We start from the raw sequence: 27,941 nt of genomic DNA on the forward strand, positions 1-27,941 counted from the left end.
AGAATCGGAAACAGGTTCCAGGCTCTGAGCCATCAGCCCAGAGCCTGACGTGGGGCTCGAACTCACGGACCGCGAGATCGTGGCCTGGCTGAAGTCGGACGCTTAACCGACTGCGCCACCCAGGCGCCCCCTAAATGTCTGTTTTTTGATGCTATGCTGGTAGCATGAAATATAAAACTGGTGTATCAAAATGTGTCCTCCCTTTTTTGAAGCAGTAGTGGTTTGAGGCCTCCTGATATGAGCCAGGTTAGATAACAACAAGCTTAAGCAGTTCAGTTATCGAGCTATATGCCTCAGGGCCCTTTCGAAGTACTATGAATTGCACTAATCAACACAGCCACAGTAAGTTGTAGGATACAGCTTAGAAATCTCCAGGTAAAAGCTACTCAATCACAACTCTCCTCTTAGCATATGGCTGCCCAGCAGCATAAAATCAAAACTTCGTAAGGGCCATAGGATTGTTGGAACATTTCTCTCAACAAAACTCAAGTGTCTCATTAGCACATACCACCAAGTAACCAGACAGACTTTGCTTTTCTATATTAATGTCTTAGAAAACATGTATTTGCTAAGTTCTTTTAGACAGGACTTAATTTTTTTTCTTTTCAGAAATTTAAGAATTATTGTAGGTTTACCAATTAAATCTCCAAAGCAAAACCAGCAAGTATTTTCTACTTCCCTCTCCTTCATTCTGCAGGAATAGTTACAGATTTACACTACGGAGACAAAATATATAGCAGATAAGGTAGGTTTTACCATTTTGGCATATCTACTTTTCCTCCTTGATTCCTTTTCTTTCTTTTTTTATCTCAAGTCTGCACTACTGGCATTTAGTGGAGCCTACTGATACCACAAATGATAGTCCTCTGAGCTGAACATCTAGCCAAATTCTGAATCTAAGTGTTTACCACTACTTTGAAACCCTGTGGAGACACATACAAATTCCCCAGAAGGCATGGCTGTTAAACTCCTTAGTTTGATACTGAGAAGAAATACCAGCTACAAAGAGGATTTTAAAGTGGCATATGGTATATGACCAGGATGGCTATCTTTGTAAATATTTTGATTTACAAATATCTGAAATTTTCTTGTCTTACTTCAGCTGGTCTCACAGTTAATTGGCTAGAAACAACTCCTGTGGAAATAGATTATATTGAGGGAGGGGAAAGTGCTCATTTAATTTTTGATAGTGGAAATAGATTATATTGAGGGAGGGGAAAGTGCTCATTTAATTTTTGATATTCTACATTTTATTACTCTGAGAAATGGATCATTTACTCATGAATTCTCAGGCCTATTTTCACCTAGATTCTAACAATACCAATACAATTCAATTCATAATCCAATTTTGACTGAGACAAAACTAAAGATCATGCACAAGGCAGGCATTTAAAAGTATTCTAGGCCCATCTCGGGGTGCCTGGGTGGCTCAGTCGGTTAAGCGTTGGACTCCGGCTCAAGTCGTGATCTCGCAGTCCGTGAGTTTGAGACCCGCGTCGGGCTCTGTGCTGATAGCTCAGAGCCTGGAGCCTGTTTCAGATTCTGTGTCTCCCTCTCTCTGACCCTCCCCCATTCATGCTCTGTCTCCCTCTGTCTCAAAAATAAATAAAGGTTAAAAAAAATTAAAAAAAAAAAAAAGTATTCTAGGCCCATCTCAAAGGACAGTTTGAAAGACCACTGGTAATGTCCTAAGTTGATCCTATAATGTTCAACTATCCTTTTTTTTTTTTGATGTTTATTTACTTTTGAGAGAGAGAGAAAGAGAGTGAGGAAGGGGCAGAGAAAGAGGGGTATGAGGATCTGAAGCAGGCTCCATGTTGACAGCAAAGAGCCTGATGCGGGGCTCAAACCTGCGAACCAAGAGATCATGACCTGAGCTGAAGTCGGACGCTTAACCGAATGAGTCACCCAGATGCCCCTTCAACTGCTATATCTGCTTTTTAGTTCTAGTAGAATATGAGTGTCATGAAGGCAGATTTTGTTGTTGTTGTGAGGTACATAGTAGGCAACCAATAAACATTTGCTGAATTAATGAAGCAATGAATAATCTTACTTTACTTTTGTCATAGTTTAGTTTGTTGTGGACTGTTTGGTTAATGATACAGTGTAATGTTGCATATTTTCATTATAATATTTCTGGCCTAAAAAGTTTAACATCTAAAGACAAATTTATATTACAATTCAATTAGAAACTATATAAAAATTCACTGACAAGTAAATGCATCACCGACAGTTAAATCGATCTGTACATGATTTTTGCCCAAATTTATTTAGAGAGTAATTCTTTTTTAAAAAAATGTTATTTTGAGACACACACACACACATACATACATACAAGTGAGGGAGGGAAGAGAGTGAGGGAGTGAGGGGGGGGCGGAGAGAGAGAGAGAGAGACAGAGAGACAGAGAGACAGAGAGACAGAGAGAGAGAGAGAGAGAGAGAGAGAGAGAATCCCAAGCAGGCTCTGTGCTGAGCGTGGAGCCTGACTCAGGGCTTGATCTCACAACCCTGATATCATGACCTGAGTCAAAATCAAGAGTTGGATGCTTAACCAACTGAGCCACCCAGGAACCTCTGGAGAATAATTCTTATTATCAGAGTTTTTCCCCCCCTTTTGGAAAGTGAGAATGGGTGGAATAAGTTGAGCAAGAGTCTTTAACTCCTCTAAGGAGACTACTGATAGGCAGGTCTATTGGTATAGACAAACAAGAAAAGGACAATTTGTCTAATGTCCACCCAAAGATACAAATCTTTCTATAGCCACAGGCACGAAGTCTTTCTATGGCCAATAACCATTTAGTTTTCTGACACTTATTCTGGTCTGCTTGTTGTTTTAGTTATGTATGAACTATAGCTAGAATCTTGCTGGTGCTACTCACAAGAATGGAAGGTGCTTCCCTGAGCTCCCTGGTGTAGGTGGTGAGGGATGCTGGATCTGCATAAAGGGAAAGAGTTCTCCTGGTATGCTCTCTGGTCTCCTGATACTAATGGGCTTCCCATTCTATCCCTGCTGGTGCTGCTGCAGATAGGGAAGCACTTATGTGGGCTACTTCTGCCACTGGTTGGAAGGTCAAAAACTTCAAGGTCAGGGTGGGTTCCCAGCCATTGGGTGAAAGTTTGGGACATCCTGGATCCGTTTCACTTTCTGCCATTGGACTGCCTTCTATTACTGGGTGGAAGATTAGGAGACACTTGGCCTGGGTCTTCCTCTGCTGTTGGGGGAAGGACAGGGAGACACAGGACCTGCTGATACCACCAATACAGGCAGCACAGGGCCTGTGTGCTATGGCCTGGTATGGGGTAGGGGATGGGTTGGCTCCCTGGGTTCTGTTGTTCCCTCTTCTGCAGACCGACTGACCTGCTTCAGCTGGCTTATGTGAAGCCTGTGTTTTGGCCCTCCTCGGTTCTACTGTCTGGATATCTGGCCTACTGCTACTTGGCAGGTGTGGGGCATGGAGTGGGTTGACCATCTCAAGTTCTGCTGTTGCTACCACAAATGTGGGTGGGGGGGTTAGATGGTCCCCTAATTTTGCTAGTGGGTCAGCTGCTGCCACTAGGTATGAGTCATCCTACTAAGCCTCTACTAGGCTTGGCCTTTCCTGGTCTTTCAGAGCAGGCTATTCATACTTATTTGTTGATTTATGCTGTCTGTACCTGTTGCCAGTTTTGAGTCACAGACTTCTCTGGTGCCCAATTCAGATAAATGGTAGATATAAAGAAAACCCAGAAAACTCACTTAGGGTCAGTCTCCAAGTTCTGAGGTCCCTAGCCTGTCCACTTTCTTCTTTCTATTTTCAAAGTGTTTTTACGACTGTTCAATTATCTCCAACATAATTTGGTAGATTTAGAAGGGAGGAACAGGGAAAAGTGAGTCTATACTATCTATCGTATCCCAGAACCTGTAACTATATCTTAACGGACCAGTAAACAATATTAAATGGGTTGAGAGATGTCACTCTACCTTTCTTTCCTACATTCTCATTATGTATTTATAATCCTTTACAAAGTTTCAGGCACTATTCTGGGTTCCAATGATGATTAAGATGGATAAAGCCCAGGGTGCCTGGGTGGTTCAGTCAGTTAAGTGTCCCCCTCTTGATCTTGGCTCAGGTCATGATCTTGCAGTTAATGAACTGAGCCCCATGCTGGCCTCTGGGCTAATAGCATGGGGCCTGCCTGAGATTCTCCCTCTTTCCCTCTCATTCTGCCCCTTGTCCACTTGCATGCTTGGTTTCTCTCTCTCTCAAAAAAATAAACTTAAAAAAAAAAAAAGATGGATAAAGTCCTACTGCCTAGAAATTACATTTTAGTGAAAAAGGAAAAAAACATCAAACATGTAAAGTCTTTGTATTGCCTAAGGGTTAGGGGAGAACTCTTAAGCCAATTCAGAAAATCCATAAGAGAAGATAAACACATTTCATCATCCAAACATCAATTTGAATTTGTGAAGAATATGAGTATTGATAGTTTATGCCAAACAACTTTTTAAAAAAATGTTTTAATGTTTATTAATTTTTTGAGGGAGAGAGACAGAGTGTGAGCAGGGGAGGGGCAGAAAGAGAGGGAGACATAGAATCCGAAGTATGCTCCAGCCTCTGAGACTGACGCAGGGCTCAAACTCATGAGATCATGGCCTGAGCCGAAGTCAGACACTTAACAGACTGAGTCATCCGGGGGCCCCTATGCCAAACAACTTTTAAACAGTCTTCTCTTCTATCTCTGCAGACATTGTTGAAACTCAGAACAATCTTTACTAAAAGTTTGTTGTCAGCAAGCAGCCTTTAGATCAAGTACAAATATGTTAGATTAAAACATAAATTAAGATTTAGAGGGGAAGAAATAATAGTTTTGGGGGAAATCTAAGTTGCAAGCTACGTCAGTTACTAGCTGTGTGACCTTGAGCAAATTACTTAACTTCTCTAAGCCTTGGTTTTATTCATCTGTAAAATGAGATTGAGATATGTCTCCTCCAAGCTTCAAAACCTTTCCACATAGTTAAAACCAGTTAGAGAAAAGTATATGTTCTCAACGATTTTTCACACTCATCCAATTAACCACTGCTTACAGAGCTGAAACCATGAGGGAATGCACATCAATACAAGTTGATCCTCGAACAATGTGGGGGTTGAGGTACTGACACTGCCACACAGTTGAAAATCTGCACAGAACTTTTGACTGTCTCAAAACTTTGTATCAAAACTAATACATAATTAGTTTTGACTGTATCAAAACTAATGATAGCCTACAGTTGACCAGAAGTCTAACCCATAAAATAAACAGTTGATTAACATATTTTGTATATGTATTACATACTATATTCTTACAATAAAGTAAGCTAGAGAAAAGAAAGTGCTATTAAGAAAATCATAAGGAAAATAGATATACCATATCTACTGAAAAAATCTCCATAAGTGTACCTGTGCAGTTCAAACCTGTGTTATTCGAGGCTCAACTATACTTTATCCCTGAATCCTAAACCTGCAGTAAAAGTCTTTGAGCGATCTATCTAGAGAATCTCCTCACATCTACCTGTACCTATAGATACAGAAAACTTTCTGGAAATATGCCCAAGAAACTGTTAACAGTAGTTTACGCTATATACTTTGTCTTACTTAATTTGTATTGTTTTTGTGTAAAGGATATAGACACAGTGCACTTATCTTCTTTACTCTCCACCCACTCTCGCCTGAGCCCTCTCCAAGGAATTAGAAATTTCCTTTAGAGCAAAAGCTTTCAAAAACTATCATATTTAGGTTATCAAGTTCTAAATCTTGTTTTTTATTTTTTTTAAGTTTATTTATTTATGTTTTGAAAGAGAGACAGAGAGAACAGGTGAGTGAGCAGGGAAGGGGCAGACAGACAGGGAGAGACAGAATCCCAAGCAGGCTCTGCACTGTCAGCACAGAGGCTCACATGGGACTTGAACCCAAGAACTGCAAGATAATGACCTGAGCCAAAATTAAGTCAGACATCTAATCGATTTAGCCACCCAGGCACCCCAAGTTCTATATCTTATTGTAATTGATGTCTATTTAAGTCACTTGGAAGATTCCTGCCAGCACACAAGTTTAAAAGTCATTTATAATGCTCAGTCTTCATTAAACGATACCTAATTAAATCTCTCAGATGGCACTGTGGTATTATACTAAAGCTCTGATTTCAAGCAATCATAAAAATAAGACATATGTCAAAAAAAATTCCTGGTTCTGAAAGCTACTATTTTTAAAATTGATCACGAATCTCCAAATAATGATATTCTATTTAAAATGACAAGTGAAAAAATTAAATTGATAAGTTTAGCATTCAATTTAATATTCTACCTTCAAAAAATTTTTACCATGATTTCACTTGTAACTGTCAAAATAAGGTCTGAATTGTGAAAAATTAATAGCATGTATCTGTGTGTTTGTTTCTAATCCTTTTTAAAAAAATGTTTATTTATTTTTGAGAGAGAGAGAGTGAGAGGGGGAGGTGCAGAGAGATAGAGGGATAGAGGATCAGAAGCTGGCTCTGTGTTGATAGCAGGCAGCCCGATGTAAGGCTCGTACTCACAAATCGTGAGGTCATGACCTGAGCTGAAGCCGGATGCTCAACCGACTGAGCCACTCAGGTGCTCCTGTGGTCTGTTTTTTGCCAACTTTGCCATCCATGCAGGGCTTGATCCCACGAACTGTGAGATCATGACCTGAGCCGAGATCAAGAGTTGGCTGCTTAACGGACTGAGCTACCCCAGGCACCCCTCCTTTGTTAACACTAGCTAAGTGACCTTGGGCAAATTATTTAATTTCTCTGGAACCTTGGTTTACTCCTCTGTGAAATGAGAATAATAAATTACCTACCTCAGAGAGTTTGGAAATAGTGTCAGTAAAGAGCATAGCATTTTGCTGAGTACTTAATATACGTTCAATAAATGTTAGCTATTGTTAGCCATTATACAGTTTTGTAAATCTTGTAGTTGAATCAGATAACCTTGGCAGATTACTTACTGCTGCATTATTCCTCACTAACCTACTCTGAAAGTGTTCATGGTCAGAAATTAAAATGACAGGCATACTGAACATGCTATATGTATATGAATGCTGAATTTTACTGACAATATAAAAAAAAAACCCACTGTATTTGATTAAGTATTTTTAATTTTAAAATTTTATTTGATTTAACTCACATGAATTCCAAGGCAGAAAAGTGCAAATAAAGGCTAGAATTAGAAGAATAAATCAATGGCCATTATATAATTGACCTCTTCATATATAATGGCAAAAAAGCATCATCACTGAGTATCTACTTGTGTTAGAAGTCTATTAAGAAAAATATCTACTCGATTCTGGCTCCACCACCATGTGTCAGCCACCTGAGGTATTAAAGGTTGGGTGTAGAATAAAGCATGCAAGATGGGGGAATAAAAACTAGACAGACAGAAAAAAAATCTACTCTACCACATTATAACATCTTGAAGATATCTTCATTGTCTCTTGGGATTGGCAAAGAGTGAATAAAGATGTCAGAAGAAAGAGTAACTAAAAAAACTTAAAAAATTTTTAATGTTTATTCATTTTTGAGAGACAGAGACAGAGCACGAGTGGGGAAGGAGCAGAGAGAGAGGGAGACACAGAATCTGAAGTAGGCTCCAGGCTCTGAGCTGTCAGCACAGAGCCTGATGAGGGACTCGAACTCACTGACTGTGAGATCGTGACCTGAGCTGAAGTCAGATGCCCAACCGACTGAGCCACCCAGGTGCCCCAAGAAACTTTTAAAGATGTTAAAATTTTTCAAAATAGGGGCGCCTAGGTGGCTCAGTCGGTTAAGCGTCGGACTTCAGCTCGGGTCACGATCTCGCGGTCTGCGAGTTGGAGCCCCACGTTGGGCTCTGGGCTGATGGCTCAGAGCCTGGAGCATGCTTCCAATTCTGTGTTTCCCTCTCTTTCTGCCCCTCCCCCGTTCATGCTGTGTCTCTCTCTGTCTCAAAAATAAATAAAAACGTTAAAAAAAAATTTAAAAAAAAATAAAAAAAAATAAAATTTTTCAAAATAGTTCAAATTTTGGTGTCTTCAGTTTCAAAATTTCAATGTCAAGTACTAATCTTGGTAGCAAGAAGCTTTATAAACTCTATTTTACATACATTACTGTATTTTATACTTTTAATAATTTTAACACTGAGGAATGAAAAACAAAACAAAAGTCTCCTCTACTCCAACATGTTTAAAAAAAGTTTGTTCATATGGTGACTTAAGGGAAATATCAAGTTGGGAAACAAGCATTCAGTGAAGTTAAACAAATATTTATTTTGGGATATGGAAGATACCCTGCTAAGTGTCCCAAGTATGTGAGAGAAAACCAAATAGTCAGATTTGCTAGAGAAAACATATAGGATAACCTATTTGTAATTTTTGAAAAGAATCAACTTGGTACCTTTCATGGCCTCTTCAAAAGAGCAAGGTCTTGAAGGACTAGATATTTCTTTCTTCACATTTACATTCAAAGCACCAGCTGCTGCTATTAAAGCAAAACAAAACAAAAAGATTGATGTATTTATTTGAATTTGTACATAAAAAGATGTGTATCTTAAAATTCTTTCATCAGAATATTTCCCACAAGACATTATTAAATCATTTGTTTAGCAGAAAATCCAGGCAGAGAGGAGTTTTTAGAACCATCAATCTATGCTCTAAAATTCACCAACCGAGTGGGCAGCAGCACATGCTCACTTATCAAAACAAAAGCAACGGTAACTTTAAAAAATCCTTCTTGTAACAGTATTCATATTAAGGATAACTGATGAGAAGACTGATATGAAACTTTTTAAACTGATCAAATATACTGTAACACTAGCATAAAAAAAATTCACCATTCATCCACCTAAATGATTTGTTAAAAAAATATATCGATTGAGAAACGTTAGTCAATTAATTGAACTAAATTTTTAAAAACCTGTAATGAACATAAAGAATCTAGAGGGGTGCCTGGGTGGTTCAGTCGGTTAAGCGTCCGACTTCAGCTCAGGTCACGATCTCACAGTCCGTGAGATCGAGCCCCGCGTCGGGCTCTGGGCTGATGGCTCAGAGCCTGGAGCCTGTTTCCGATTCTGTGTCTCCCTCTCTCTCTGCCCCTCCCCCGTTCATGCTCTGTCTCTCTCTGTCTCAAAAATAAATAAACGTTAAAACAAAAATTAAAAAAAAAAAAAGAATCTAGAGCATTATGATTATTCCTTTTGTAAAGCCTTGGAAAAATCCCTTGTGCACTGTTAATGGTGAATTGCTCAACTATTATTACATCAAGTCATATCAACTATATCTACTATGGCAACCTAAAAATTTTTTTTTACGTTTATTTATTTTTGAGAGAGAGAGAGACAGAGTGCAAGCGGGGGCAAGGCAGAGAGACACAAGGAGACACAGAATCCGAAGCAGGCTCCAGGCTCCGAGCTGTCAGCACAGAGCCCGATGTGGGGCTCAAACTCACAACTGTGAGATCATGACCTGAACCGAAGTCAGACAGACAATTGAGCCACCCAGATGCCCTGGCAACTTTAAATTTAATGGGCCTAAGAACAGAGTTCAGTTCTGAAATGATAAAGTTGAATAAATTCCAGGATCTCACTTAAAATGATTATACAATAATTTTATTAAAATTTTTAATTTCTATATTTCTATGTATTTATTTTATATCCCCTAATTCATTTAGAATGGGAATTGAGTCACCTTATTTACAATTTATTTTTTTAAAGTTTATTTACCTATTTTGAGAGAGAAAGAGAAAGTGCAAAAACATGCAGGAGGGGCAGAGAGAGAATCCAAAGGAGGAGGCACTGACAGTGCAAAGCCCAACGTGGGGCTCGAACTCACAAACCATGAGAGCATGACCATGAGAGCATGACCTGAGTAGAAACCAGGAGTCAGTTGCTTAACTGACTGAGCCACCCAGGCACCCCACAATTTCTTATTTTTGACATGACAATGTGAAATGATATTTATAAAGATACTATAAAGAGCTAGTCAATTGTGGATAAAGAGACAAAATGTACACATCTAAGAATGAACTTAAATAATTTATTGTGCTACACAGAAGGTCCAACAAATGATATACAGGGAGTTGAATGGAAAAGAAATCCATAGACAGTTTTAATTATTTATTTTTAAAGATTTTGTTTTAATTTTTTAGTTTTTTAGATTTTATATCTTTAAGTAATCTCTACACCCAACATGGGGCTTGAACTCACAACCCTGAGATCAAGAGTTGCATGCTCTTCCAACAGTCAGCCAGATGTCCCTCTAGACATTAAAAAAAATTTTTTTTAATGTTTATCTCTTTTTGAGAGAGAGAGAGAGAGAGAGAGAGAGAGAGTGCAAGTGGTGGAGGGGGTAGAGAGAGAGAGGGAGACACAGAATCTGAAGTGGGCTCCAGGCTCTGAGCTGTCAGCACAGAGCCCAACGAGGGGCTTGAACTCACAAACTGCAAGACCATCATCTGAGCTGAAGTCCGATGTTTAACCGACTGAGTCAACCAGATGCCCCTACTTCTAGATAGTTTTAAAGCGTAACATTAATTCTAACAATTACAGATTTTAAAATAGAAAATAATCTTTGAAACCACTTTCAATTTCTACTTTTATTTATTTTTATTTTTTATTATTTAAATTTTAAGTAGGCTCCACACACAAGGTGGGGCTCAAACTCATAACCCCTGAGATCAAGAGTTGCATGCTCTACCGACTGAGCTGGCCAGGTACCCCTTAAATTTCTATTTTTATTTTTTTTAATTTTTATTTAATTTTATTTTGAGAGAGAGAGAGAGAGAGAGACAGAACATGATCAGGGGAGGGGCAGAGAATCCCAAGAGGGCTCTGCACAGTCAGTGTGTAGCCTGATGTGGGGCTTGACCTCACGAACTATGAGATCATGACCTGAGCCAAAATCAAGAGTTAGATGCTTAACCGACTGGGCCACCCAGGTGCCTCTTAAATGTCTTCTTTTAAAATTAAGTTTTAGTCATTTCTTGTTAGAGTAACAAAACGATGAACAAATGTTATGTCCTTCATTTCGTACAGAAATCACCACTGCTGAGTCACTACAAAATTAACCTAATGTGATTTATGTGTCGTAATAGACTGAAGTAAAAGCTTTGGTGACTAACTGGCAATAAAACAAAGGTTTTATGACCCTGCAAAGTATCTAAATGTTTGAGAACATGCACGTGCAATGCCCCTTTTTAGCAGTAATAGATTCAGAGGGCTTTAGAAGGGCTTGTGTCTGAAAGAGTGTGCAAAGCCAGTTTATGTTCACTTGAGCCCTCGTCCAATCCTACTTTTAGACCTTGTACCAAGTACCCATGATATCCACTTTTTCTGCAAAACTATTCTAGACTATGTGTGGAGTCTTAGACCTACGGAATGGACAAAGCTTGGAAGCACTGGTTGGTGCATTAAGGTCCTCTAGGTATAGCATGGAGCTAGGAAAGGGAAAGGCGGTTGACAGGCTGGGTATTCTCTTTCCTCTTGTTGCCACATCCAGCTTGGAACTCCCAAGGCATTATGATAATCCTAAATCTGGCCTTCCAGGTTGATATGAAAGTATCTTGGTCAAATTAGGAGAATAGGATATATTTAATTAGCCAGTTTATTTATAACTTTTAAATATTTAGACAAATGGTATAATAGTCGCCATTTCTACTCTGACTTGTGAATATTAGGGTAGGCCTAGTTTTTCCTCTTATAATTATACACCACTGAATATTCAAATATTTAACCACAGTCCTCAGATGAATCACAACAGCAACTGGATGATCATAATGAGGTAGTGCAAATTTTCTATAACCAAGCTTTCCTGAAATCATATTCTCTCTCACATAAACCTGAAAAGATTATCACATTTTATAAAATACAAAAAAGTGAAATTATGGGAAGATTCTTTGATTAGCCATATCATAAAGGCAGAAACTGAAGCATTACATCTTATTACAAAGTTTGCATGCTACTTATTTATTCAATTAAGAGTTTCTGAGAGTGAATGCTATCTACAGAATATAAAATATGAAGAGAAAAACTTAAAAGAATAAACATATGTTAATGATTGCCTAAATGTGGCCAAAGATAGTCAATTAGTATAGGCTATAAAGCAGAGGACTTAAAAGCTGTTTTATCTGGCAATCTATCAAAGGGAAATTTCTTTCTTTTTTTTAAGTTTATTATTTTTGAGAGAGAGAGAGAGAGGATGTCAACAGGGGAGGGGCAGAAAGAGGGAGAGAGCAAGAATCCTAAGCAGCCTCTGTGCTGTCAGCACAGAGCCTGATGCGGGGCTCGAATTCCTGAACCGTGAGATCATGACCTGAGCCAAAATCAAGAGTCGGATGCTTAATCCACTAAGCCACCCAGGTGCCCTGGGAAATTTCTAGTAATCAGCATTTATCACTAAGAAATGAACATTCTTAGTGCTGACTCTAAGCACTTTAAAGTCCTGATGTTCTTCATCAGTAATCAATAAAAACAAACAAATGACAACAAAACCTCAGGACTGCAAAATCTTTCAGGCTACCCTGACCACATACATACACTTCTTTCTTCCCTTCCCACACAAATGACACATAAGTTCATTAGGAAGAACATTCTGTACCAATTATGCCAGCTTTTGCTGCATGGGTAAGCTCCTCTTCACATAAAATATTAAATGCCACTATTTAGTAATTAGCATTTAGTAAAATGTGTTAACTACCATTATTTTTAAATAAAACTTTCTTGGATTTTTGAGACCTTCCTAGAAAGAGAACAATTAAATATGTGGTCTGAGTATCTTCTCTTTCCTGTTTTTGTTGAAACCAATATATTATTTCTAAACTTTGCCTTTTTCTGTCTGAAAATTTTACTGCTGATCTTTTATTCTAACACAACTATTAACTTCATTAATGTTATATATACTGTGGCATACTTTTGTAGCAGACTGGTGCATAATAAGCAATGCTCTGAAATCTAGACATATTTTTTAAAAGGGAGACACATTAAGTGAGAGAAAGTATTATCAAGACTAGTTACAACTCTGCCCTAGCTACTGTTTCCATTACTTTTTCTTGCCAGGGCTTTCTTTCCCCACCACCTTTATTCACTTTGTACCTCACTGAATCCTGAAGTATTTGGGAATAACATAAACAATAAACTTTTAAATATGGAAGAACTGCTAATTCTGACGTATGCCTGAGACTGGAACGAACTGAAGCAATGGTAAACATGGCAGAAATCAAGCCTAGGTCAATGGAACATGTGAAGAATTTTAATTAGCAAATTAAACTTTCCAAACTGTTCTCCCTACTTTTGCTAGGAAAAGGCTTCTCTTCTTCAGGCAACTAAATCAATGTCGGCAAAAAATTCCTAAGAGGGGCATGTGAGTGGCTCAGTTGGTTAAGAGTCCAACTTTGGCTCAGGTCATGATATCACAGTTCACAGCGCACTGGGCTGCTGTCAGTGCAGACCCGCTTCTGATCCTGTGTCCCCCTCTCCTTCTGCCCCTCCCCTGCTCTCTCTCTCAAAACTAAGTAACCATTGAAAAAAAATTCTTAAGACACTTCTTACCCAGAGATCGTCTAAACCTTTTAGGATTTCAATTGCTTTTATTGCTCTGGTTTCTAAAGCAACTATTTTACCTAAGTTCTTAAAATTATATTTAAAATACTTATTAACCAGCAGTCTTTGATATTTTTGACTACACAAATTAGAAAATGTTACAGGGATATAACTCTATTCGTGATTTTATCATTTATCAATCCAAGCCTATCTCTCACTTCTCCTGAAATGCATCCTATAAGCCAGACTGAGACTAAACTATTAGCAGTTACCCAAAGTTGTCACTTTGACCTTTCTGCACATAAAAGGTCCTTAATGAATGGCACTTATTACTAAGGAGTAATTTGTATGATATAATTTTGAAGAGTAGGACTTGAGAGCATTCCTAGCTTTTCTTTAACCAGGACAGCACAAGGCAAAATGACACCCTAGATGTAAGAGCAAAAGCAGTATTTGGTGGCTATCTTCTTAGGAAATAATGCCCTTAGTATCAACTCATCTTAGCATACAACTTTTTCATTTTGCTTGGCTGGACTTCAATTGCTTCCAAAGAACTAGAAATTAATTATTGGTTTTAGATCAGAATTCTTTATTTTGACATACCTGGGTCTGGAGTGTAAGTGAATGGCTGAACATCATGAGATCTTCCAGCATTGGTCACTACATATATTCCCACGGATACTGGCAAAGTTATATGTTGGTCATGATATGGGGGAACCTTCACAATAAGATGATTCTAAATTTAAAGGAAATAACAAGAGTCAAAAAGAAGAAATATTTAAATTAAAATTTTGAAATAAAAATTATAATTAAGTAGATTTCCTTTTAGCAGCAAAGTATAAAGAGTCTGACTAGGGAAAAAATGTATTTTAAAGCTCAGATTCACAGGCATCGGGACATTAATCTTAAAATTGCCTTTAATGTTTTACAGTGGCTTACAAGGTGCTTTTGCTGTCAACTGTATCTCTTTTCCATTCTCCCCCAGCTTGTTACACTCTGGCTACACTGACCTTCTTAGTCCATTCTTTTAACATACTAAATTCATTTTTTTACCTCAGAGGCTTTACAACTTGCTGGTCTCTCCCACTGGAATATTCTTCCTTCACCTCTTCAAATGTCTAGTTCCTTATCCATTGTCAGGTCTTATTCAAATGTTACCTCCACAGAGAAGTCTTCTGTGATCATCCTATCTAAAGTAGCACCCTTCCCAACCTGGTCACATAATCTTGTTTATTTCTAAAATAGCATTTAGCACCACTTGAAATTACTGTAGTTATTTGCTTGTTTTTTGTCTCTCTCCAATCACAAGAATGTAAGCTCCATAAGAAACTAGGATGTTTTCTTTTTCATTCTATATCCACTGTTAAGTATCTTATATAAAATACATGCAAATATATTTGTTGAATAAAAGAATGAATATAATTTTAAGGGAAAAATATGTCCACCAAGCACAATGTTAGTTATCATATGTTTTGGACAACATTAATTGTGAAATGTACGTTACAATGCAATTTACACTACTTCCTAACCATGTTAATTTTCATTTAAAGTCAAATAGAGCAAATCAAAGTTATTTTTTGTCAGAATAGTGGCAGAAGCATCCTTACAAGAAAAAAGTTCATAAATGCTTCACCAGCACTCATTCAAGGGGACTGCATCTTCTTGGAAGATAACCATGAACCATATCTGACTTATGCCCTTCTTCCCCAGTACATTACAGAACTGGGAAGGAATATTAAGGGGTAATGATTATGTTTTTCTACTAGGATGAGATATGCAGGAGGCCAATAGTGACAACTGAAGGTGATGTGAGTTTGATGACATATGTTATTTAGCTAGACTATAGTTGGTTGATTCAGTTGAATAGATCAAATGACAAGTGGGATCAAGGTCAAGGTTTCAATTTCTGAGCACTTACTTTGTTTCTAAGCTCTCTTAAGACACTATGAAATAGTCAAAACAGCTTCTGATTTATGGCAGTTAGGCTTCTTAAGCCCAGTTAGCCATCTCAAAAACAAAACAAAACAAAACAAAACAAAACAAAAACACATTTTTAAGCCAGGTGAAAAAAAAAAAAACAAAAAACATGTATACATGTGTGTATGTCCACAGATACTGAGGGACAAAAATCTGAGAGCACAGATTCAGTGCACATGAGGTCATCAAGAAATGTACCTGCAATGATCCAATTTCTAAGAAACAGTTTTAAAATTCCATCCACTCTTAATTTTACTCTTTTGTTTAAACACTGTAACTATGTCACAAACTACCTACAGTTAAAGAAATGGTTGAATAGATGTTCTTGTGAGGTGTCCTCCTCGTTTGTATTTAAAAACTTTTATTACACTTGCTTTGGAGAGCATACTTAAACTTAATTTGAAATCTTTAAAAAACTAGAGGGCTTGGGTGGCTCAGTTGGTTAAGTGTCTGACTTTGGTTCAGGTCATGATCTCACGGTTCATGAGTTTGGGCCCTGCATCAGACACTGTGCTGACAGCTCAGAGTCTGGACCCTGCTTTGGATTCTGTGTCTCCCTCTCTCTCTGCCCCTCTCCCACTTGTGCTCTCTCTCAAAAACAAACATTAAAAATTTTTTGGGGGGCGCCTGGGTGGCGCAGTCGGTTAAGCGTCCGACTTCAACCAGGTCACGATCTCGTGGTCCGGGAGTTCGAGCCCCGCGTCAGGCTCTGGGCTGATGGCTCAGAGCCTGGAGCCTGTTTCCGATTCTGTGTCTCCCTCTCTCTCTGCCCCTCTCCCGTTCATGCTCTGTCTCTCTCTGTCCCAAAAATAGATAAACGTTGAAAAAAAAAAAAATTAAAAAAAAAATTTTTTTTAAAAATGGAATCTTTAAAAAACCAAATGAGGGGTGCCTGGGTGGTTCAGTCGGTTAGGCGTCCGACTTCAGCTCAGGTCACGATCTCGCGGTCTGCAGGTTCGAGCCCCGCGTCGGGCTCTGGGCTGATGGCTCAGAGCCTGGAGCCTGCTTCCAATTCTGTGTTTCCCTCTCTCTCTGCCCCTCCCCCGTTCATGCTGTGTCTCTCTCTGTCTCAAAAATAAATAAACGTTAAAAAAAAAAAATTTAAAAAACCAAATGAACTGGGGCACCTGGGTGGCTCACTCAGTTAAGTGTCTAAGTTTGGCTCAAGTCATGGTTTGTGAGTTTGAGCCCCACATCGGGCTCTGTGCTGACAGCTCAGAGCCTGGAGATTGCTTTAGATTCTGTGTCTCATTCTCTCTCTGCCCCTCCCCTGCTTGTGCTCTGTCTCTCAAAAAATAAATGTAAAAAAAAAAAAATTAAAAAACAAACACAAATGAACCTATTTAAAAAAAAATTTTTTTTTAAACGTTTATTTACTATTAAGAGACAGAGAGAGACAGAGCATGAGCATGGGAGGGGCAGAGAGAGAAGGAGACACAGAATCCGAAGCAGGCTCCAGGCTCTGAGCTGTCAGCACAGAGCCTGACGCGGGGCTCGAACTCACAAACCGCGAGATCATGACCTGAGCCGCAGTCAGACACTTAACCGACTGAGCCACCCAGGTGCCCCCAAATGAACCTATTTCGATACTAATCCTTCATACTGCCTCAATCTGAGTCTAGAAATTCTACAAGTGATTTGAAATAAAAAATAAGTAAATTATGAATAGTGACAGAAAGTTTGCTTCTTTAGAGGTGCCTGGGTTAAGTTAAGAATCCTGCTTGGGATTCTCCTTCTTCTTCTCTCTCTCGCAAGCTTTTATTTATTTTTAATATTTATTTATCCTTAATGTTTACTTATTTTGAGAGAGAGCGAGAGAGAGAAAAAGTACACACGAGGTGACAAATGGCAGAGAGAGAGAGAGGGACAGAATCCCAAGCAGGCTCTATGCTGGCAACACAGAAACTGCTATGGGGCTCGATCCCACAAACCCTAGGATCATGATCTGAGCCCAAATCGAGAGTCCAATGCTTAACCGATTGAGCCACCCAGGCTCTAGTTCCCTTTATTATTATTATTATTTTAAACTTTATTTATCTTAAGAGAGAGCAGAATAGAGACAGTGCAAGCAGAGAAGGGGCACAGAGAGAGAGGGAGAAAGAGAGAATCCCAGGCAGGCTTCGCAGTGTCAGCATGGAGCCCGACGTGGGGCTCAAACTCATGACCCATGAGATCATGTGATCCAAGCCAAAACCAAGAGTCAGATGCTTAACTGACTGAGCCATCTAGGCGGCCCCCGCCTCTAGTTCCCTTTTTGAATCACTTCCACATTTCAAGCTGTGAAACTCTCTTGCTTTCTTTCAAAACAAACTTATCTTTAACACTATATGTAAATGCACATATAGAGAGAAAAAAAAGACTATATGTATATCTATATATATGTATGAGATCTATTATAGATTGATTTTTAAGATATATATCTTTTATATATATTTAATGGGCAATTCCTACAGAATTCATCTGGAATTGTTAAAATGGTAATAAATAAAATGACCCTGCATACCTATTATGGCTTTGAATAGAAGAGCCAAATATTAAACAAAGAACTGTTTTCCCAGATTTCATTAATCTGAATTTTTAAATAATAAAAAAGTTTAATATCTGAGGAGTTGATTTGGGGATTGCAAATGAATAGTCATTACAATTACTCATAATTGTAATTTGCAAAGTTATCTTTATTTTTAAAATATTTTTAAAGTTTATTTTTTTATTTTGAGAAAGAACATGAGAACGCACAGTAGGGGCAGAGAGAGAATCCCAAGAAGGCCCTGCACTCTTAGTGCAGCGCCCTACACAGGGCTTAAACTCACAAACTGCAAGATCATGACCTGAGCTAAACCAAGAGTCAGATGCTTAACCAACTAGCAACCCAGGCACCCCAGCAAGGTTACCTTTAAGTGGTCTTTTCTAATATACTATCTTTTCATCAATTTTTAATATTGTGGAGGTCCTTTTAGCTTTTCTGTAGAGGCCTGATATTTCTGTATGGACCACAATTTCTTTTCTGTTGCTGTTTGAGTATCCTTCCCTCTAAATGTTTAATATTTTAAATAGATTTTATTTTTTTTAAGTAATTTCTACATGTGGGGCTCAAAACCACAATCCCTAGATCAAGAGTCACATGCACCACTGACTGAGTCAGCCAAGCACTCCTAAATGTTAATTTTTTTAAACTTTAATATAATCTGTTGGATCAAATATCTCCACTGTGATTCCCATTCTAAAACACTTCCCAGAGAGTCCCTTAAGAAAAAAAAGAAAAAAAAAAAAAAAAAAGAGAGAAAGTTCTCTGAAAAAGATAAACTTAAAAATCAAGAGAAGAACCACAGCATTAATGAAAAATCATATTATGTTTTAGTTTGTTATACATACTTGCTTGCAAAAACCCCAGGACCTCTAGATATAGCCACCAAATAAGGACATTAACTCCTTTTCATTCCACCATGTCTTATTTTTATGATTACTCTTCTTTAATCTATGGTAGCTGGCATTAACTACCCTGCAAAAAAGTGTTTTAAGAATATTAGCTACCCCATGCCTCAAAGGTAAAGAAGGAAGGAGGGAAAAAAGGATAAAGGAAAGAATGGAGAAGAAAGGAAGGGGGAGAGGGGGAGGTAGACAAAGAAGAGGAGGAAGAGGAGGAGGAGGAGGAGGAGGAGGAGGAGGAGGAGGAGGAGGAGGAAGAGGGAGGACAAGAAGGAGGAGGAGGAGGAACAAAGACTTCTTAATATTTAGTTCTATATGAGACAGCAAGTTAAGACTATAATTTGTTTGGGGACATCTTATTAATATTTTGTGTAATTTATAGGGTGAGTTTCTCTGTCTCCAGAACTAATTTTCTTATCCAAAAAGCTGCATCACAGGATAAGGTGACAGACAGATAGATAGATAGAAAGAAAGGAAGGGAGGGAGGGAGGAAGAAAAGAGAAAGAAAGAAAGAAAGAAAGAAAGAAAGAAAGAAAGAAAGAAAGAAAAAGAAACAAAGAAACACAGGCATATTACTAGCAAGGGAGTTTACATTAATCTAACCAACTCATCAAAACCCAAAACATGTTTATGGCACACACAGAAGTACTGCATGGATAAATAAACCTTCAGTCAGGACCAAAACTATAGGTATGCAAAAACCTGGTTGAAATCAGGGTTTGAAGTGCCCTCAGGAAGAAAAAGGAACCACAGACCCTAGAGTCCTCTTTTTCTTCAAAGTAAATAAAATAAACTAACAAGTTTTTCATGAGTATCTGTTAAGTGCTTAATATTATGAGGAACACAGAAGAGTCATATTACATTGCCCCTAACTTCTAGAAGTCCTCAAGAGGAAGCCACTGTTGGTTCATGGAGAGTGGGAATGGTCTGGTCTAATAACTTGTATAAGAAATCATAAAATGTTAGAAGGAACCTCAAATAATCTAGTAAAAAAAATTGTTTTGAGACAGAGGGGGTGCAAGTGAGTGAGGGGCAAAGAGAGAGAGAGAGAGAGAGACAGAGAGGGAGAGAGAGAAGCAGGGCTCACCTGAAGCAGGGCTCATGTTTACCTGAAGCGGGGCCTGAGCTTACCCAATGTGGGCCTCGAACTGAGTTCATGACCCGAGCTGAAGTCAGATATTTAACAACTAAGCCACCCAGGTGCCCCCATCTAGTAAAATTTTATAGACTAGAATACTGGGGCACAAAAGTGTTTTTTTCTCTTATTTAGGTAACATAGATGGTTAATGACAAAGCAAGTGCTAGAACTGCAGTTACAACAGAGATTGCCCAGGGGCGCCTGGGTGGCTCAGTCAGTTAAGTGTCCAACTTTGGCTCACGTCATGATCTCATGGTTTGTGAGTTCGAGCCCAGCGTTGGGCTCTGTGCTGACAGCTCAGGGCCTGGAGCTTGCTTCAGATTCTGTGTCTCCCTCTCTTTCTCTCTCTCTCTCTCTCTCAAAAATAAATAAAAACATTAAAATAAATATCAGCAAAACTGAAAGCCAACCGACACAATGTAAGAAGATATTTGCAAATGACATATCAGAGAAAGGGTTAGTATCCAAAATCTACAAAGAACTTATCAAACTCAACACCCAAAAAACAAGTAATCCAGTGAAGAAAGGGGCAAAAGACATGAATAGACACTTCTCCAAAGAAGACATCCAGATGGTCAACCGACACATGAAAAAATGCTCAACATCACTCATCATCAGGGAAATACAAAGCAAAACCACAATGAGATACTGCCTCACATCTGTCAGAATGGCTAACATTAACAGTATGGAGGTTTCTCAAAAAACTAAAAATAGAACTAGCCTACGACCCAGCAATTGTACTACTAGGCATTTATCCAAGGGATACAGGTGTGCTGTTTCGAAGGGACACATGCACCCCCAGGTTTATAGCAGCACTATCAACAATAGCCAAAGTATGGAAAGAGCCCAAATGTCCATCGATGGATGAATGGATAAAGAAAATGTGGTATACATATATACAGTGGAGTATTACTCGGCAATCGAAAAGAATGAAATCTTGCCATTTGCAACTCTGTGGATGGAACTGGAGGGTATCATGCTGAGTGAAATTAGTCAGAGAAAAGACAAAAATCATATGATTTCACTCATATGAGGACTTTAAGAGACAAAACAGATGAACATAAGGGAAGGGAAACAAAAATAATATAAAAACAGGGAGGGGGACAAAACAAAACAGACTCATAAATATGGAGAACAAACTGAGGGTTGCTGGAGGGGTTATGGGAGGGGTGATGGGCTAAATGGGTAAGGGGAATTAAGGAATCTATTGAAATCATTGCTTCACTATATATATATCTATATAACCAATTTGGATGTAAATTTTACAAAATAAAAAATAAAGTTAAATTAAAAAAAAAAAGAAACCGGAACCTCAAAAAAAAAAAAAAAAAAAAAGAAAGAAAGAAATGAAAAATAAAATAAAAAAAAGTCAAAATATCCTTTAAAAAAAAAAAAAAGACAGAGATTGCCCAGGGGTGCCTGGGTGGATCAGTCAGTTAAGATGCTAACGTCTGCTCAGGTCATGATCTCATGATTCATGAGTTTGAGCTCTGCATCAGGCTCTCTGCTGTCAGCATGGAGCCTGTTTCAGATCCTCTGTCTCCACTCTTTCTGTCCCTCTCCCACTCAGGATCTCTCTTTCTCTCAAAAAACAAAACAAAACAAAACAAAACAAAACAAAACATTATTTTAATAAATTTTAATAAATTAGCATTTATTATTTAGAAGTTTATAAATAAACTTAACATTCAATAACATTAAAAAAAAAAAAGAAAGATTGCCCGATGGTATATGCGACAAAGGAATGACTGTTAAGTCCTACTACCTCTTTTTGACAGCATGTGGTAGCATAAACTAGAGGAAAACTTTCTACAAAGCATTTGTCTAGGTATATAAAACCCCCCACTTTATATGATACCATATACTTTACTAAGACTAAGGTCTAGTTTTTGGTGATCTTGAAGACCCTAGAATTTCCCGTCTGATAGAAGTTATCTCTGACTGGGGGCTCTGACTATTGAACAGTCAGTACAGAACAATGTGATTTATGAAGGGGACTTATGGCTTGGGTAAACCTCCTAATTGATAATACTCTGCATATTGTCACACATGGATGTGCTGAGAGTGTAAGTAAGGTTTCCCTGAGGGCAACAAAAGCTTTGTCTTTGGGACCTTCCCATACCAAGCTCTACGAATATTTCCCTTTGGCTGGTTCTGATTTGTGTCCTTTTGCTGTAATAAAACCGAAATTAAATATAGTGCATCCTGATTTCTGTGAGTTATTCTAGCAAATCTGAGTGGGGAATGGGAACCCCTAAATTTGAAGTCATTTGTTAAAAAAACGAGAGTGGTCAGGAGAGCCCTGAACTTGTGGCTGGTATCTGAAGTAAGGGCAGCCTTAGGGAATATTGTGCCCTTAGCTTTGAATAAGGCAATATGTTATAACAGATATACATTTTAAATTTTACTTTTTAAAAAATAGAAAGAAATAAATTTAAAAACTAAAAAGAAATTATAAAAGTTTTTGATAAAATGGTTCATCTCTAATTTTTGCCTCTTTCAGCTCTCTGCTTGCTTTCATGTGCTTTGACTCCAATTAGTATTTAATGGTAAATTTTAGGCTTTAGGTATTTTACACGTTAGTTTGTTTCTGCTTTGCTGTTCTCTCCCTGTGATATACACCTGTATGTGCTACTCTTCTGCATATGTCTTCTATCTGATTGGTTCATAAATTTATCCTTCTCTTCTTTGCTAGTACCAATTTCTTTAAGTTTGATACCATTTGTTCTACATCCTAATTCTCAAGTCAGTTTTTTTATCCTTGTTTTTAAGCTCTTTTTCCTTGTCATTTTGAGGATAATACACATGATGAGGTCCTACAAATACAGACTCTTTAACAGAAGTATAACAAACAGTACCTCTGCAAAAAAAAGTAACTGACAAACAAAACACTTCAGGTACTCAACAAATAAGTTTCCCTTTGGTTTAACCAAATAGTAGGTTAGGATAATCCAAATCCTCAGAGCAAACAAATCTTATAAAAGAAATGTCTCATTTATTAAAAATGATAATTTACCAATGCTCCTAATTTTTAAAAATAGAGAACTGTGGAATAATTCTACTTCAATTAAAGAAACTCAAGAAAGAAAATGAAATGATTTATATGAAACCCACATAAAGAAGAAATTTAATCTGTTGATTCAGGAAAATTTCAGAACAAAACTGAATTTCTCAGAGAGTAAACAAACTAAAAACAAAACAAAATAAAAACAAACTATAGAAAGGCTTAAATTATACCTGATGAAATAATTCCATGTCAATTTCAGCTTCTGACTTCCAAGAGTTTTCATCTGATTGAAATAAAAACAGTAATTTACTAAAATTTTGAAACTTTTTTTACTTTGTAACTATACCTTTATAACAAAGTATAACATGCAACAATCTCAGTACCAGTACTATGCCTACTTACCAGAAATATTTTCTTGGAAAATAACTTTAGTTCCTTTCAGAAAGTTCTTGCCGATTAAAAACACTTCTTCCTCTCCTTTCACTGAACAGCTATGCAAGCTTTTCTTTAAGATTTCTGGCACTCCTGCTGGCTGAGCTGTGGGTACACATAAGCGTTCCATAAAAAGAACCACCAACACTTATTTCTTTTCTAAAATCAACTCAATTATCCAGTTCTAAAGAAGTTCTCTTTGTTGACCCCTGAGTTTGACTTCCTGGACTGTGCAACTTAACTTTCACCCTAACAGAGAAAAAAAACCCAGGAAAGCCCTATTAACTTTTAATAACTCTTAAAAGATTTTGTAGGGATGGATTAATGTCTAAGATTAGGTTTTATTACATGTCATCTTTGTTTTCTCATTATGTGAATAATAAAGTTTTAAAATGTGAGCTCAGGCATTTTTTTGTCTTAATATTTTTTAAAAATTCTACTTAAAAACAACCTTGTCCCACAACCCTAACCTCAAAAATGTCAGCTATGCTTTGCCATTATAGTACAAGATTTCTGAGGCAATGTGTGCCTCTGAGTGGTACTGACGGTTTCTTTAAGTATCTACACCCAGGACTCAAGAGGCTTCATACCAGAAGAACACCTAAAAACAGACTGAATCCAATTTAGAATAGTTTTTTCTACCAGGGGATGTCCCTGAATTAGGATAACCTGAGCTTAAGAAATAAAATGCACTTGTTTTTAAATTTTTAAATTTAACTAACTAACCACTGCTAAAATTAACAAAGAAGTTGAGGGGCGCCTTGGGTGGCTCAGCCAGTTAAGCGGCTGACTTCAGCTCAGGTCATGATGTCACCCTTCATGGGTTTGAGGCCCACATGGGGCTCCATACTGACAGCTCAGAGCCTGGAGCCTGATTCAGATTTTGTGTCTCCCTCTCTCTCTCTCTCCTTCTCCCTCACTCGTGCTCTGTCTCTCTCTCCCAAAAATAAGTAAACAGGGGCTCCTGGGAGACTCAGTCAGTTAAGCACCTGACTTTAAGCTCAGGTCATGATCTCACTGTTCCTGAGTTCGAGCCTCACATCGGGCTCTGTGCTGACAGCTCAGAGCCTGGAGCCTGCTTCGGATTCTGTGTCTCCCTCTCTCTTTGCCCCTCCCTCACTCATGCACTCTCTCCCTGTCTGTCAAAAATAACATTAAAAAATGTTTTTAAAAAATAAGTAAACATTAAAAAATTTTTTTTAAATATAACACAAATAAGTTGGAAAGTACTGAGAGGGGCCAGATCTAACGAATTAATTATAATTAGCCTAACAACTTCCTCATGCCAGGATTTCTGTGAGAATTTTATAGGTATTGCTTAGCAAAACAGGTTTCAAGGTCAAGTAAATCTGGGAAATAATGGATTAAAGTTAAATGAACAAAATTAATATTCAATATATACTATAAATAAATATCCAAGAAGTGAATATAGTATCCAGTTTCCCCCTTATGTTAGACTCCAGAAACATTCTTCCTTACTGATACCTAAGGACTGGTTTTCTACTGGTTTTCTGGGATGCTAGTGTATGCAAATAAATACCTTTTAAGTACTCAAAAGAACTGCTCCCCAGGAGGTTAAGCACTTGGACACAGATTATACTATGTGGCATTTTAGTAAACCCTCACAACATATGCACTGCAAAGGTAAATTTAAATATGGCTTATACAACTCACCACCTTCTAAATTAATAAGATATTCCACTAAACTTTAGGAGAAGCTTTTTTCTTAGACACTTCTATATTTAAATAGTTAATTTTATCCTTATAAGAATACAATATGGGAAATATTTAATGTCAAAATATTCACTGTTCCTCTTTCCTTAGGTCCTTCCTCGTGGAAAGGCTGTAATTCTTGCTCCACTCGCATCAGGACTGGCCATGTGCCTTGTTTGTATAATGAAATGTGACCTGAAATAATGTGCCAGTTCCAAGGAAAACCTTTATAAGAACCTCACATGGTTCCACCATTTCCTTTTTTCTTCTACTACAAAAATGGCAAAGTTCCAGATAAGGGCAGCTTCTTCAGCCTGGATCCGACAATGAAGAAAATGGATCCACTTCCAAACCACAGTCAGTATTATCACAAAGTGAGGGAGAAGTAGGACTACTGTTGAACGCCACTGAGTTTGTTACTGCAACATCATTTAGCCTCACTTATTGATACAAGCTAGTAAGTATCCTAGCCTTTTAAAATATTTAAATGGCAAATGACATTTTCAGGAATGTCTAAGAGTTTAAAAGAAATTGTGAATGTATATCCATATACATTGGTTAGAACACACAGGGTTAATGCATGAGGACAATGGAAATGGTTATTGGTCACGTGTTGGCAATCATATACCCCCTTTAAAGGAAGAATTAACTAATTTATAGCTTTTTAATGTTTATTTATTTTTGAGAAAGAGAGAGAGCACAAGCAAGGGAAGGGCAGAGAGGGAGACACAGAATCCGAAGCAGGCTCTAGGCTATGAGCCGTCAGCACAGAGCCCAATGCGGAGCTCAAACCCACAAACCATGAGATCATGACCTGAACCAAAGTCAGATGCTTAACCAACTGAGTCACTCAGGTGCCCTTAATTTATAGCTTTTTAGAGTAACACTGGAACTAGATATTTGTTTTGAAAGGACATTAAAAAAATACTAAATATTACTTTGAGTAGAAAACAAGAGGTGCAAAATTATATGAACACACTGTATTAACAAAATGAATGGAAAGTCTATAACCTTTCACCCCATTTTCAAATACTATGTGGAAATTCCATTTCAGTGATGCTTATCAAAACTTTTTTTTCCTATCTCACTTTTTCCTTTTATGTATTAAGGTCATAAGATGGCCAAATGAGACTCCTCTGAAGGTACAACGTGTATATATCTTCTACATACTTGTATTTACATTATACAAAGAACTAGTCTGTTACTGTTCAAGATAATTTAACTTTTGACCTTAAAAGGTCTTTTCTATTAAAAAGTTTAATGGTTACCCAACAGCCCAGACATTATATTAAACAGAAGTAAAGTCGGTATTATTTAAGCATTAACTATTTTATTTTTATCTTTAAGTAATTAGTAAACCAGTTCTTCAAAGTGATCACACTGCTTAAAAAATTATAACACAAAAAAAGCAGCCACTTTTCTGATATTATAAAAACAATGTGCTTCTAGATGCTTTTCAAATAGTAGCCTCAAATATAAAGCTGAAAAAGGGCACCTGGGTGGCTCAGTTGGTTAAGCAGCCGACTTCAGCTCAGGTCATGATCTCATAGTTTGTGAGTTCGGGCCCCACACTGGGCTCTGTGCTGATAGCTCAGAGCCTGGAGCCTGCTTCGGATTCTGTGTCTCTCTCTCTCCCTGCCCCTACCCCGCTCACACTCTGTCTCTCTCTCTCTCTCTCTCTCAAAAAATGAATAAACATTAAAATAAATAAATGAATAAATAAATAAAGGTAAAAAAAATGAATATCTGAATACTGAAAAATAACAAAGCAAGTATTTCAAAGTGCCAAAAGAATTAAAGCTTTTTGATAATGTCTCTGAAGAGTTGGAAACTTTACTCAATGATATTATCCTTTTCTTAAAGTTGTGGGATACACAGAAACAAGGGAGGTAGAAACATGTTAAATTCAGTCAGATTTAATACAATAATCATAGTAAGATAAAATCCAATATACATTATAGCAAAGAAAGCTATTTCTTCTTATTTTGCTGTATTTAAAAAATTAGTATTTGGGGTGGATACTAAAAAAGTATGCAAGCTGATACTCTTAGATTGATCTAGTATCATCAAATAAAAAATGTATGACTGTATTGTCTGCAGAAATAGAAATACATCAAGAATATAAAAGGGGATAATTCTTCCATCCCCTTAAAAACAAACAAACAAAAACCAACAATGGAGCCAATGGTCATTGTTAAACTAACAAATAGAAGTAGGACTTCTTTTTCAACGTCACAAAGCACATGAATTCTGGCAATAGCCCTTCTTTCCACTGAGTGTTTCTAGATGGAAGATGAAGTGTGTTTCCTCTCCTCCCTTCCACCTCTATCACCTTTGGCCCCTCTTTCTTTTTTACCTCCCTCTTATTTTCCTGTTTCCTTCTACCTCCCATTCCAATTCTAACCCTTCATACTAACCTATTTCCTCTTCACCTCTCTTTCTACTCCAATTGCTCAAACCTGCCAAAAAGGTTATATTCATGGAAATAAACATAAACCAAAAACCCATAATCAACATTCTTATTTTTAATTTTTTAAATAAAAAGAATTTTTGGGTCCTTTGTTTCACTGTGTATTACCTATATGTTTACTTTTCCTCTTCCCTCATATCCCACTCCAAAGCCGAAGTGCAAGCTTCCTAAGGTGGTCAGGTTAAAATTCAAATTCTTTAGCTCAACACACAAATCTTTACAAAAGAGATCT

At 37.6% G+C, this 27,941-nt stretch overlaps 1 protein-coding gene across 8 annotated transcripts in view; it reads right to left on the minus strand.

Moving 5' to 3' along the window:
• Positions 1-27,941, minus strand: part of NFAT5 (nuclear factor of activated T cells 5) — a 125,634-nt gene that overhangs the window by 20,173 nt on the left and 77,520 nt on the right. For 6 of the 8 annotated variants that reach the window (XR_003965407.1, XM_030299834.1, XM_030299836.1 and 3 more), the window contains 4 exons: positions 23,497-23,631; positions 23,325-23,377; positions 14,150-14,282; positions 8,410-8,493 (listed from right to left, as the gene is read on the minus strand). Coding sequence is in view for 7 of the 8 variants with exons in the window: in XM_030299834.1 (XP_030155694.1) it covers positions 8,410-8,493; positions 14,150-14,282; positions 23,325-23,377; positions 23,497-23,631 (405 nt within the window). In the remaining variant the exon portion in view is untranslated. The remainder of the gene's footprint in view (positions 1-8,409; positions 8,494-14,149; positions 14,283-23,324; positions 23,378-23,496; positions 23,632-27,941) is intronic. The other 2 variants (XM_030299837.1, XM_030299835.1) reach the window with 1 other exon arrangement.

Source organism: Lynx canadensis, chromosome E2 (assembly GCF_007474595.2).
Source record: "Lynx canadensis isolate LIC74 chromosome E2, mLynCan4.pri.v2, whole genome shotgun sequence".
NCBI classification, from domain to species: domain Eukaryota; kingdom Metazoa; phylum Chordata; class Mammalia; order Carnivora; family Felidae; genus Lynx; species Lynx canadensis.